At 45.9% G+C, this 14,049-nt stretch overlaps 2 protein-coding genes across 2 annotated transcripts; one reads left to right on the forward strand and one right to left on the reverse strand.

Moving 5' to 3' along the window:
- Positions 1 to 1,109: 1,109 nt before the first annotated feature.
- Positions 1,110 to 2,448, reverse strand: LOC123133075 (pathogen-related protein). The gene is made up of 4 exons (XM_044552613.1): positions 2,224 to 2,448; positions 1,957 to 2,089; positions 1,581 to 1,882; positions 1,110 to 1,386 (listed from the first exon to the last, which is right to left on the reverse strand). Exons 1-4 carry the CDS (start codon positions 2,359 to 2,361, stop codon positions 1,258 to 1,260), a joined length of 702 nt encoding a protein of 233 aa, XP_044408548.1. The 5' UTR covers positions 2,362 to 2,448; the 3' UTR covers positions 1,110 to 1,257.
- A 594-nt stretch (positions 2,449 to 3,042) lies between these two features.
- On the forward strand, positions 3,043 to 6,148 carry LOC123133076 (probable LRR receptor-like serine/threonine-protein kinase At3g47570). The gene has a single exon (XM_044552614.1). It carries the CDS (start codon positions 3,087 to 3,089, stop codon positions 4,677 to 4,679), a length of 1,593 nt encoding a protein of 530 aa, XP_044408549.1. The 5' UTR covers positions 3,043 to 3,086; the 3' UTR covers positions 4,680 to 6,148.
- The last annotated feature ends 7,901 nt before the right edge of the window (positions 6,149 to 14,049 follow it).

Genomic DNA, 14,049 nt, shown 5'->3' on the forward strand with positions numbered 1-14,049 from the left:
CCCATGGATAGGCGGATCTCCTCTGTGTAAGGAGTTCCCTGATGTGTTCTCTATCTGCTCGGATCCGACGACGTTGGTTTTCACAATGACCCACAACGGCTAATGGATCATCATGTTCCGACGGACATTTAGGCCTGTGGAGACCGTAGATTGGGTCAACTTGCGGGCTACCTCCCGCCGGTTCTTGAGGGACACAGTGTCTTGGCAGCTTTCCCCTCGGGGATCTTCTCAGTTGGCTGAGCTTACCGTGCCTTATGCCAGTAGCCACCTCTCTCCTAGACATTTTGGCTTTGGAAAGCGCACATGCCTATGAAGATTAAGATTTTTGTTTGGCAATTGTTGCAGGATCGCCTCCCATATGGGACGGAGGTATTCAAGCAGCACGAGCCTGGCGACAAGTTGTGCCCCCTTTGTGATGCGCCGGAGAGAGGGACACACATTATTTTCTCTTGCACGACGGCGAGATTCACGTGGAGCTTTGAAAGTGAGGCACTGGGCCTAACTTAGAGGCCTCGGACCTGGCTAGGTTCCTCCAAACCCGTGCCAACTAGACATGGAGGAGGAGATGCCTCTTCCAGCTTGTGTTCACGGCGCTAGCTTGGACCCTATGGACAACGCGTAACATGATAGTGATCGAGCGGATCATTCTTAGGCGGACCTCTGGCTCTATTTTCAAATTCCTTTCATTTTTGCAACACTTGCACCTGCTATCTATACAGCAGAATCGCGACCGTCATGGACACATGGTGGACGCGATGACTGCTGTCGTGTGCTGTCTTGTGTCACCGCAGATCAACTGAGCTCCTGGCTACTGGGTGGCCATTTATCCTATTTCTTTTATGCTTTTTTTGGGCGGAGTTGTGCCATTGCTCCAGTAGACTATTTTACTTTTGGTGCGGCTCATGGACTTGTTGCATAAACATGTTGGTTGCTTTATTTAGGAAGTGGAGCGAAAGCCTATTTCGAGAGAAATACACGTTCATCCAATTTTGCGTAGCCATGCATGCTTTGAGTCATTTTCATGCATGTAGCTCTTCCGATAGTTATGTCCTCCAAACCAAGTGGGGGTTCTTAGTTCTTACACCTGCACACCTGAAGTTGTGTTTGTACCGAACAAATAAGCTGCTTTATTTTAACATTGTATATTGTAAATTTGTAATGTCACGAAATGGAATATAAGCCCAAATTGAAATATGAAGGTGATCATCCAGGGCATTGATTAGCGACATATATGCTTCAATTTCTTTGGTGCTTCAGTTAGTTTCCTCTCATCACAGGGCAACCTGAAGCTGATGCAGCAGCAGCAGGTGTGCTCAAGAAGCTCGCCTGGAAGTTGCCGCGCTCGTAGAAGTACTCTGCCTTCTCCACTTTCATCTCCTCATCAACCTGTCATTACATTGTTGCAGCAGCGAATCGTATCAGTGAAGTTCCAACTCTGAACAAAATTGACTGTGCAACGCGAAATTTGGTACTCCCTCTGTCCCACAATATATGACATTTTTGCAACCTAACATAATATGCAAAAATGTCTTATATTATGAGATGGAGGGAGTATATACCAAGCTGCATGCCAAACTTACATGGAAAATGCAGACGCCAAACAACTCCACACGCTGGCCGTGTGGAGGGTGGCCCTTGAACGGCCCCTCCATGTATCCCCAGTGCCGGAACTTGAAGGCCACCCTAGGCGGGCCGGTGCAGTACACGTCGAGCACCTCGATGGCGAAGCCCTGGGGGAACACCGTGAGGAACGTCTCCATGCCGGAGTCAAACGTCTCCGTGTCCGGGTCGTAGATGCGGTGCTCCAGCGGCAGCTTGGTTGCCAGGAACGCGTTGTAGCCGCCGATGGCCGTCCACTCCTTTCGGGTCAGAGGCTTCATCCCTGATGAAAAGTGTTGGTGTCTTATGTGGCAAGAAAGATCGATGGACCGAACGACGAAGTATATGACGCCTCACCGTTGGTGCTGCTGGTGAATCCCTGGGAGTGCACGCTCTTCTGGTCCTCGGGGCGCACCTTGTGGAACATCTCCATCTCCCATGTCTTGAGCAACCGTTGCACCTTCTCTTCCAGACTCCCCTCCGCCCATTCCTGTGGCGCACGCATGCGGCGTTAATCATGTACGCGTGAACAAATCATGTTTGAAAATAAGTACATTTCGTTCCGACACACATAGAAGAAGCACAGGGGGTGTGTGTACTCGTGGAACAACATATTGTGGGTACCTTAGTCCTCTCTTCCTCGAAGAGCTTGTTCACGACGTCGAAGTTGGGAGGGACTCCATGCCTCCACACAGTGTTCTTCTCGCCCTGGCCGTCCATGAACGACCGGTACTTGTCGCCTCCTGTTTCAGCAGACGCCATAGCTGGCTAAATTACCTTCGTCTCAGTTCAAGGTACAACTTTTTCTTTTTTTGCGGGGGAGTTCAAGGTGCAACTTGGTACTAGGTTGAGAGTCAAGTGAAGGATTGATCCCCTACATATAGGAAAAATCTGAGCGGCGGGCCTCATCGCCAACGTCACTGCATTGGAAAAACATGACTAGTATATGCTATCCACCAACCCAGATGTGTCCAAGATGTTAGTACATATATTTAGTTTTCTCCACTTTTAGCTCATTATTCTTCAAGATGAAGCGTGCATTCACACTGCACCTCAGGCAACTACATGCATTCCAAATGCATGCTCACAACACCAACTACTCCCTCTGTTCTCTTTTATAAGACGTTTAGACAATTTAGACAGAGCACAAGACAGTTCGATGTCAGCTGTCCAAAACGTCTTATAAAAAAGAACGGAGGGAGTAGTTGGCGTTGGAGTATTTCATTTCGCAAGTCTGGCTTTGAACAACCACCTCCAAGTCAAAACTATTTCAGTCGGCAAGCACTAGTTTCGATGGACGCCGAATCCGATATCGATTCAAAAGCAAGTCGTGTTGCTTGCATCATCCCCGTTCACACCACACCATATTGATGGCTGAGCCGTGAATATATATTCATGCCGTCGCACTCCACAGCCGAGTACTTAGACATCCTCCTGCACATGAGAACTTTGATTTCTACACTCCATAGCCGTAACCTACCACAGCCATGCCATCTTCCGCTGTCTTGTTTCCAAGCTTTGTTTGGTTTCTATACCTCTTTTGCTTCCTTTGCAGCCTACCACTAGCCATCTGCAAGGAAACTGAAAATGATAGACAGGCCCTCCTTTGCTTCAAGTCCAGACTCTCAGGCCCAGCACGAGTTTTAGCTTCATGGAGCAATAAGTCCTTTGATGTTTGCGAGTGGCATGGGATCACCTGCAGCAAACCGTATCCTCGCCGTGTGATTGCGCTGGACCTCGAGTCGGAAGGCATATCAGGCTCCATATCACCTTGCGTTGCTAACCTGACTTCTATTACAAGGCTGCAGCTGTCAAACAACAACTTCAGTGGTGGCATACCATCGGAGATTGGCCTCCTGCGCCGTCTCCGTGAGCTCAACCTCAGCAGGAACAATTTGGAAGGTAACATACCGCCATCTTTGGGCACCAGCCCTTCTCTCACATATGTCAATCTTGGGGTGAACGCTCTAACAGGGGTCATCCCGGAGTCCCTGGCATATAGTTCATCCTTCCGAATACTTTGGCTCAATGGCAATAGTCTTGGTGGAAAACTGCCAAAGGCTCTCTTCAACTCATCATCTCTTGTTGACATTTCCCTCCAACAGAACAACCTTGTTGGTTCCATACCTGTTGTTACTGCCACCTCTCCCCCTATTGAATACCTCGATTTAAGTGATAATCATATTTCAGGAAAAATACCTTCCTCACTAGGGAACCTTTCCTCCCTTGTGGATCTTCGTCTTACGGGGAACAATTTAGTCGGGAGCATACCAGAGAGCTTAGGTCATATCTCACCTCTGCAGATACTGGCATTGACTGCCAACAACTTGTCTGGGACAGTTCCACCATCTCTCTTCAATATGTCATCTCTGACATTTCTTAGCCTAGGAAACAACTCGCTTGTTGGAAGGTTACCCCCTAATATTAGCTACACACTCCCGAATATTCAGACATTAGTGCTCTCAACAAACAAGTTTGAAAGCCCAATCCCAGCTTCTCTTCCAAAAGTTTACAACCTTCGTCAGCTTTACTTGTATAACAACACACTAACTGGGTTCATACCCTTCTTTGGGTCATTGCCAAATTTGGAGGAACTTGATTTGTCATACAACAGGCTAGCAACAGGAAACTGGGGATTTATGTCTTCACTCGCAAATTGTACCAGGTTGACTAAGCTGCTGTTGGTTGGGAACAATCTTCAAGGCAAAATGCCAAGTTCGATAGGCAATCTTTCTGATAGTCTTGAGTGGCTTTGGCTAAGGGAAAACCAAATTTCTGGGCCTATACCACAAGAGATTGGCAATCTTAAGAGCCTCACTAGGGTTTACATGGATTACAATCTTATCACTGGAAATATACCACCAACTATTGGTAATTTGCACCGCTTGGTCCATCTATCTTTTGCACACAACAAACTGTCAGGGCAAATCCCAGATACTATTGGTAATCTTGTTAAGCTAATTTCATTGAAACTGGATGAGAACAACATTAGTGGAAGGATACCTGCAAGTATAGGAAGTTGTACTCAACTCGAGGAACTCAACCTTCGTCAGAACTCACTAGGTGGGAGTATATTTTAAGAAAAACTGTAATGCGGAAACTTTAATGTAATATTGTTTTGCACAAAGTTGATGCAACCCTTTTGACCTCTCCTATTTGCTCCCTCTGTTTCTTTTTAGTCTGCAGATAAAGTTTGGTCAAAGTCAAGCTTTGTAAAGTTTGACTAACTTTATATTAATAAAAACATCAACCTTCACAATATAAATAATCAATATTATCAGATGAACCATGAAATGTATACTCATACTATACAGTTTTAGTAGTATTGTAAATGTTCATACGTTTTGATATCAATTTGGTCAAACTTTGTGTAGTTTGACATTGACCAAATTTTATATGCTGGCCAAAAAGAAACCGTGGGAGCACATACTTTGATGAACCCATATATAATTTATGCAGAATGCCCAGAAATCCATGTGAAATCATCGGCACAGTAGTTGTGTAGCCAATTACGGTTAGTAGGGTGTTTTGTCTTCTCTCTACGTCTTCACTTCAGTGTTGTTCTGATGGATGAAGATAACCAATACTTTCAGTTTCAATGTGTGCACCTTCCAGTTACGCCATGCGCTACTTACTCTCCGACGAGTGTTCTCGTGTTCTTAATTGATTGAAACTAGATTGTTGGAACTCTCCCAAAGTGTCGATCACATCGAAACACACGAATGCACGCGAACAAAAACTTTTGCCAAGGGTACGTCTCGTACCCTCTAATAGGCGCAAAATCAACCGACCCAAGCTTAACGAGCCGAGCTTTAACGAGCGCGAGCTGAACGAGTCGAGCAACTCGGTAATCCCACCCCTAATCACGGACTAGGACTCAACAGCTAACACGAACTAGTACTTTTCCAATACAAAAGTAGCTTTCCTAACACAGCACGACTAGCACTTCTATTTTGACTCACACGTGGCTTTACAAAGCCAGGACACTTCCCTAAACTAATCACCGGCAAGCCCGATCACTTCCTAATCGTCCAGAACTAGCCTACACAGTAATACCTTTTTGAGTTGCCATGCATGCAACGCACATTGCACCTACCCTTTTTTTTACTAATAATAAAGCAAGGTGATATTCTTGGTTTCGTCCTTCTTATAGGTTCTCTGCAAAATTTTCAGTCCCTTCACATATAATTTCGTGCCTCGTTTATTGAACATATAATGATTCCTTTTTGCCCTTGAGGGCGTATTGCTGCTGTTAATTGGGCCGGTTTACCATCCGTATAGACACAGGCAAACGTTGCTACCACTTGCCGGACGTGTAAAAAAACTAAAAATTTACTATCCAGTGATATTACCTCTTATTTAAGCTAGTCACAACAATTATCACTTTGATGCTCCAAAAGATAACTACGTAAGCAGGTTCTTCCAGCTGGGTTCCTACCTGCTACAAACATTAAAAACGGTTACATGATGGAACACAACAAGCTTAATGTCTTCTTTTTAATTTGTTGGCATGCACATTTATTTTGAGGTCTCTATCATGGTGGCCCAATATAGGAATTACAATATATAAGCGGAGTAGGATTGGTGTGACCTCTCTCATGAATACAAAATAAATTCAAATTGATTGGGTTAGACTGGTCATTTGATTGATTGGGCTGGACAACGGCGGGAGCTCGAACTCCACGACGTCCGCCACCGGCTCCCCCCGGCCCCGCCACGCCAAAGTGCTCCAATAGGCTCACCCGTCCCACTCTGCACGCCTCCAGATCCGGAGTAGGGCGGCCCAATCCTCTCGCCCTTGGCAGCAGCTCCTCCCGGGCAATTCTAGGTCCTTCTGCACGCGGCTCCCGTGAGGATGCAGATGCCAGAGTCGGAGACCAAAGGCCGCCCTGCACGAGCGGCAGCGGGCTGAGGCAGAGTCCGGCTCTTCCCGCCAATGTGCCCACTCTATCCCTGTCGACCCGGAGGAATAGCTCCTCCACGAGGTCATGCGCCGTTCGCTAACCACGGCGGAGACGGACGGTAGACACGCCCGGTGAAAAATGCAAAGACGCTTCGGATCAGGATTTGAAGCTTCGAAGCGCCTCGTGAAGGAGAAATAGAACGCCAAGGCCAATGCGCCACGGCATGCGAAGAAGCAGTCCTGCACCGTGTGCTGCCTCTCCAGCTACATCTCGTCATTGTCGGAGAGCGGCACCACTAGCACGGACGGCGGCGAAGATCCTCCTGCCACGGACGCCTACACGGAGATGGACCGCCCCACCAGTGACCGCAAGGGCAAAGGACTAGCCAAGAAATGGTGGTCTCCGCATCGTCTAGCTCTATGTCTATTTTATATCTAGTATAATCCAGCGAACTATGTCTTTTGGGTCCGATGAAGGGTGTCCGATGCACTATGCCCGACGCAAAATGTATCTATATTTCTCGTTTGATATATTCTGATTTTGATCTACGTTTTTTATGTTGCTTACGTTGTTGCTTGCAATGTATGGGTGTGGGTGCGGGCATATGAGGACTATGGTTCACGTCCGTGGCCATATAGGGCCTCATATTAGGCAACTGTGGTTGTAGATGCTCTAACATACTATGAGGGTGCTTGAATTCAAGGGACTATTTTTAGTCTGACTAAAAATAGTCTTTTTTAGAGGCTAAAGTTCTAAGCACCCCTGACTAAAGAGAGGTTAGGACTAGTCTTGAGGCTAGAATTTTTTAGTCATAGGAAACCTACTAAAATATGTATTAGCCCTCTCTCTCTCCTCATTTAATTCCTCTCCTTTAACACATGCGGTTTCTGGATTGGAGGGTTTGAAGGATAATAAATGCTCAATAACTTGATTTTAGTCTTTTTAGTATTTGGATTCAAGCATGGATGAGGCTAGCAAGTTTTAGTCCCACTATTTTTTAGTCGTGGGACTAAAACGTATCCAAGCACCCACTATGCTACCATCACATAGCCTTTCTCAAGAAAAAAATGAGTACAATCTAATAAATGCAATAATCTGTCATAATACCTATATGATACTTTGCACTATGAAGGTAATATGGACTAGTGTCATATGATGACCCTAGTCTAAGTTACTCGTCACTATGACTAGCCTTATGTCATGACCAAATATGAATACATATACTAACTTATCAGCGTGGGTGCACGCCCTGTAAACTGAGAGAGAGGTAGTATGCATATTAGGTTTGTCTGAAGTCAATCTCATTCAACTTTGACCAAGTTTATATAAAAAATTATTGACATTTACATAACAACACCAATATCATTAGATTCATCTCGAAATATATTTTCATATTATATTTATTAGATATTATAGATGCTAATAATTTCTAATATAAATTTGGTCAAACTTAGCTAAGTTTGACTTTCGACAAATCCAACGTGCAGAGTAAATAGGACCGGAGGGATTACAGTGAAGGACTAATGACAAACATACCACGACAAGATTGTATTCGTTAAATGCCACTTTTTTTAGGGACGTTAAATTCCACTTGTTTGTTGTACTACATACACGCATGACAGGGGCCAACCAACAACCGGTTACGTGATGATGGAGACAACGGTCTTAATTATGGGTGGAGAAGAAATATTTTACTCCCTCTGTAAACTATTATAAGAGCGTTTAGATCACTATTTTAGTATTCTAAATGCTTTTATATTAGTTTACGGAGGGAGTACTTACTTGTGGGTTTTGAGTTGCAGTAGGTATAGATCAGGTTATGCGCAATGATTCATAGTCGGTTATCATAAGTTCAGAAATCCAATTCGGCTCAATCGTGCTCGTGCTCCTCTGAGCCGAAAATAATTTTTAAAATGTCAAAAAAAATACAAGCAAAATTTTTATGTTCATAGTCACATCAAAATGCTACCTGCAAAATTGTAGGTAAAAGGTTAAGCATTTTGGCTTGCACAAAAAAATATTGAACACCAAATGTTTGCCCCAAATGTTACACCCAGATTTGTTTTTTCACAGACAAAACAGTGCTACTCCATTTCGCATGAAAATTGTCAAGCACGCTAGCGACACTAATAGAAACATCTAAAAAAATTCAGATTTTCTTGAAAAATACAATTTGTTTATATTTTACTGTTCATGTGGGAGCAAATGCACCCGGGAACCAAAACGTCATGAGACAAGTTTTGCAATATTACAAGACAATTATATTATTTCTACATTGGCAAGTTCATTTTTCGATGCATGTGACCTGTATGTTATAACAAAGAGCATGGAATTTTTGTCAAAATATATTTGCAGATTCCCATAAGTCATTTTCATATATAATACGCGCTTTTGCCATGCTCTTGGAAATTTACAAGTACTTTTCTTTTTTATCCACATTTTATCATGATCTACCTTTGTATTTTTCCACTAATTTTAAATGTTTTTGCTGGACATACATCATTTGCCATATGGGCAATAAACTTTTGCCATGTTTGTATATATATCATTGATACAAGTACTCTTTTTACACACTTGCCTTGACCTACATAAGTTTTAGGAGTATAGCCTGGTGACTTTCTTTGTAATTTAGAGCACGACTTTTTTTTGTTAATCATCAGTAAAATAGTTTATGTATCAGTAAATAGTTTCCTAGTGATAATTAGTGGTAATTTTTTTAGTCGGTAAAAGACATACACATATGCATGCTATTTATACTGCGAGTGATTTTCCGCCTCCTCCTCCTCCTCCAAGAAAGAAAGTTAGGGTTCGTGCCTCTCGCCGGCGCCGGCGCAGGTCCGCCTCGTCTCTGGTGGCCCTAGGGCCATGGAGGCGCAGTGGATCCTGCCAAGGGCTGGCGGGAGGGCTCCGTTTTTAGTCGTTTTTTTCAATCTTGTTAGGGTTTGTGTGCTACTCAAGAAGGCGAGACGGCGGCGGCTCCCTGAAGATGGAATAAAGGTCTCACCACCTAGCCCCCGTTCCGGCGGTGCGTCTAGCATCGTTGGTGGGCGTGTGGAGGTGTGTCTCCGGCAGATCTATCTTTGGTGGATTTGCTTGGATCTGGTCGTTGTTCGTCTTTGTTCGTGTGTCTTTGGTTTGGATCCTTTTGGTCTACGTTATTTTTCATCGGCGGTGGTTGCTGTTCTGGAGTGCTGGTCCAATGGGGCCTTAGCACGATGACTTCCCGACTGTCTACTACAACAAGTTGTGCCCGGCTCCGGCGATGGAGGGGCGATGATGGCAGCGCGCCTTCGGCTCGCTTCGGTACTTGTAGTCGTCGCTAGGTGATCAACGAATCTGAATATAATTTTTATTTCTGATATTCGTTGTACTACCATGATTGAAGATGAATAGATTGGAAGTTTTTTCGCAAAAAATAAATAAAAAAATATGCATGCTTTTTGTCAGGCCAGGTTCCCAGTCTTTGATTTCTCCTAGCGAACATCTCTAACGTCAGGTAGATATCCCGGTATTTTTCTTTTCTAGTAAAGCTTTTCGTTCTTTTTTCTTTTAAGATGGAAGTAAGTTTTTTTTTCCTATGACCTCTCAAGCTAGCTGATGTGAGATTTTTTTTAGGAAAATTGAGATGGAGAAGAGATTGTTTTTTTAAGATGGAGAAAAACGTGTGCCTTCCTCACAAGCCAATAGTAACGTGCAAATGCAATCGCTAGAGAGTGTGTGTGAGGGAAGGATGTGAGATGTTTTAAACCAGTATAAATAAATGTATGCCCCGTTGCAATTTGCAAAATTCCTTTGGTATTGCAGAGCAACGTGGCAATACCTTTAGACGATTGGAAAAATGCTACATTAACGAAATTACAGAATGGCCAAAGGAGTGCCTTAGGGCATCTCCAACGCCGAGCCGCAAATTTACTCATGTGTCCGTCGTACAGGGGAGGATCAGTCCGCTGACATGGAAACGGGAGGTGGCCATCCGAAGCTGCCAGCATAAATTTTAACTATTATTGGAACAACCGGACGAAATTCATGCGAACATGTCCAATTTTTTTTCATAGAAACCGGATGCAAACACAGCAGATTTCATATAAACATAATGGAATTCATTACATCTTGGACATATTTCAACTAAAAGCGGTGCTCATCCGACACGACAATAGAGCTACAATACCTAAACTAAAAGATCATCTGCGCCCGTTCCCCATGTCTGGCGGTGAGCCACAAGAACTGAAGCTTAGCCCTTCTCCAATTTCGCATCGGCGCTCCCCAGCTCGGCCTCCGTAACCTTTGCCTACGAAGCCCCGGAAAGTGAAGTTGCCCGTGTCCACATCGCGGCCAAGCGGCTAATTGACCTACAATGGGCAGCCCATGAAGCTTGGTGTCGATGGGAGGGGAGGAGCAGTGGACTTCCTGGGACCCAAGCTGCGGCGACTTACCGCGCTGCCGGCTGCGCCCGCGGACATGTTGGCTCATGGCCGTGCAAGCGGGGCGTTGCCTCGGCGCAAACGGTGATGTCGTCCTCATCGTCGGTCTTGCCACACCTCGTCTCCCGCCTCATCCAACTCCTTGTAAGCGGCCTCCAATTCCACCTGATGCATACGGTACCACCAGCGGGCGAGGCAGATCTCACGGGTGGAGGTGTAGGGCTCAAGCAAAGCCGCTTGTTACGCCAAGTCCGCGTCTGGCGCGATCTTCTATGGACGTTGAGCTGCTCCTCAGCCTGCTGGTGCTCCTGGAGGAGCTGGAGGTTGTAGGCGGTATCGACCGCGTCTCCCAAAATGCTCCTCCAGCACCATGTCCATCTAATGGGCATGGCCCTTGCCGATGATCATGGTGCGATGCACTGATGAGGGTGGCGTCGGCTCGTTCTCAACTGCATCCTCCATTGAGATGTCGTTAGCCTCCGGCCTGCCAGCCGACAGCAATGGAAGCCATCTCATTCTTCTGCTCTGGCTAAAGTGCGTCCCAGTGAGCTTTGGAGTGAGAGGATGCCATGGTGAGAGTTGTGCGGGAGAAGAGAAAGGGGCCAGAGGAGGATTAATGCAACTATGGCTGGGGATGGAGTTTATATAGCGGGCGAGACGGCAATGGTGGGCAGTAGAGGGGCGAATGGGTGGCGTCGGAGTAGGTTCTTTGGCAACCATGTGTCATTAATGTGGGTGGCAGGTGGACGGACGGATGACCGCAATTTTGTTTGAACGTGGAGCATCTGCGTGCATCAGGAAGCGGCGCCGGCGGCGCTCTCTTGGCCAGCGTGCCGCTTCAATGCCAACACCAGTGAAAGGTAGCGTCCTCTTTGGACGGGCATGAATGCGGAGACTAATGCTCTGGAACGGCACTTACCGTTTCGGGTAGGAAGCGTACGTGCGGGCGAGGGAAGGGCTTTGTGTGGTCCAGGGAGGGCACATGCGGGTGTGGTAGCGGTCCGGGCGCCTGCAAAGCCTTCACGTTTGTCCCAGGTGTGCGGGAGAAAGTGCAGTCACCCAAAACCCTTCGCGGACCTCACGACCCCATCCTCCCCATTTTCTCTCCTTCCTTCTTTCTCTCTTGCCTTCGCCGCTGCTCCACCACCCCGGCCGCAACGCCACACCCCTGCCGGAACTCTGCGTCACCGCACCTCTCTAGTGCTACGGCAGGACTCCACCCGGCTTCTCCTCCGCCTCTGTTCAACCCCTGTCCTCGGACAGCCTTGCCAGGTACCATCTGCTACCGCTATTCTCTCACCATGCCCGTCAACTGTTCGATGAATCACCAAAGCTAAATAGTTGTCCCTCCTTTCTAGCAATGGATTCCGATTTGGAGTACATATACAAGCAGTATGTTGAGTCGTCAGATAGCTCGTCAGAAGAGGAGAAGTACTCCGATGAAACGACGATGATGCACACGTCCTTAGAGATATGGAGCGTGCGGAGAACCATGTTCTCAATTTCAGTGGCTCGATCAAGGGTCATCGGGTGCTCAAATGCAATAGGGCACGTGGCCATTTGGCACTGATGACCGACTACTTTGCCCCCGATGCATTATTCGCTGACCATTTTCGTCAGCATTTCGAGTTCTGGAAGCCCGTTTTATAGTTGTTTGTGGACCTGCTAAACTATGGAATCCAGAGACCTTGTGGAAGGTGATGACATGTTGTGTCATCATGCATAACATCATCATCAAGGATGAGGGTAACGATGCTGCCGTTGCTCTAGAATTTGAGAACATGGATGATCCTATCCAACTTCAGGACCAGAATCTGGCCACATTTAAGGAGTTTATTCAAATGCAACAACAAATTCGCACTGTTCAAGAAATCTTCCGGTTCAACGGTTCAACGCTTTATCGTCAGCTTTATCACTACTCATGGGGTGACCGATAAGATTATGCCATATCCTCACCATTTATCGTTTGGGCCAATTTATCAGGAATCTATCGTCGGGCCTATTTCTAGCACTATGTGTGTAAAAACTATGTTTATTTGTGTTTTTGGACGTTGTTACCTAATATGTATTCTTGTTCTATTTCTTTGTCACTTTATAGTATTCAAAGCCAAGTAATCAAGATAACACTTTTGCTCAATATTTTTTGCGTTGAATATACCATATTTTAGTGCTGGAAACTTGGGAGTTACAGAAAAATGCCCGATTAATAGTCGACCGATAAAATTGATTAACCGGTCGATTTCCTATTAATCTCTAATCCCAACCGACCAAAATGCTAACACTAAGCGATACGAGCAACCGAAAATATATCTGATTGAGCATCAATGGGCGATGAAAGGGAAGAACAATGTTAGGATGTGATATTTGATTTTTTTTTTAATTTGAACTTGTGTTGCATGCGGCTGTTTAAACGCATGTATCCTTTGCATGCGGCTATTTGATCGTGCGGACTTGGAGAAAAAAATGAGGAAGGCCGGACGGATGCGGCTAGCGTTGTGATCGTAAACTGTCCCCTGTTCACGCATGGGAAGGATTTTTGTGGGTTACTGTTAGAGATGTCCTAACAGATGCAGCAAAATAGTGCGCTACAGCAAAATAGTATGGAGCTCAAAATATGCTATTAGCATGCTATATCGTGCTATAGCATGCTATTAGCAAGATGTTGTACATCGATATATTTAGCGAGACAATTCTCAATACTCTATAGCATTGCTATTAGAGAGGATATAGGGCGCTATATTTTTCGGTGGTCCTAACAGATGCAACGTCGACGGTACGGTACGGAGCAAGTCGTATGTACGTCGTCCTTCTGTATGTTGTCGATTTGCAGAACAATGCCGTGCATGTGTTAGACTGTATTTACATGTGTATATTGTAACGTTGTATATCACCTCATTATATATATATGTGATAGGCCACCCCTAGAGGGTTGTGCCGGTTCCCCCCAAAGCCTATTGTCTTACATGGTATCACGCTAGGTTACGTCCGCTTCCGCCTAAAAACCCTAAACCGCCGCCGCCGCCGCTGCCGCCACCGCCGCCGCCGCCGCGCCCGCCGCCGCCGTCGCCCGACTGCCATGACGTCCGCCGCTGCGTCCGGCTCCACCGCCACCGGTTTTCTGCCGG

This window comes from Triticum aestivum, chromosome 6B (assembly GCF_018294505.1).
Source record: "Triticum aestivum cultivar Chinese Spring chromosome 6B, IWGSC CS RefSeq v2.1, whole genome shotgun sequence".
Taxonomy (NCBI): domain Eukaryota; kingdom Viridiplantae; phylum Streptophyta; class Magnoliopsida; order Poales; family Poaceae; genus Triticum; species Triticum aestivum.

What these genes read in the sequence shown, in the direction of transcription:
- LOC123133075 (XM_044552613.1), bottom strand. Translation starts at nt 2,361, where the DNA reads ATGGCGTCTGCTGAAACAGGAGGCGACAAGTACCGGTCGTTCATGGAC. An exon ending in TCGAGGAAGAGAGGACTAAG is followed by an intron (nt 2,090 to 2,223) that starts GTACCCACAATA and finishes CGTGCGCCACAG; the next exon opens with GAATGGGCGGAGGGGAGTCT. An exon ending in ATTCACCAGCAGCACCAACG is followed by an intron (nt 1,883 to 1,956) that starts GTGAGGCGTCAT and finishes ACTTTTCATCAG; the next exon opens with GGATGAAGCCTCTGACCCGA.
- LOC123133076 (XM_044552614.1), top strand. Translation starts at nt 3,087, where the DNA reads ATGCCATCTTCCGCTGTCTTGTTTCCAAGCTTTGTTTGGTTTCTATAC.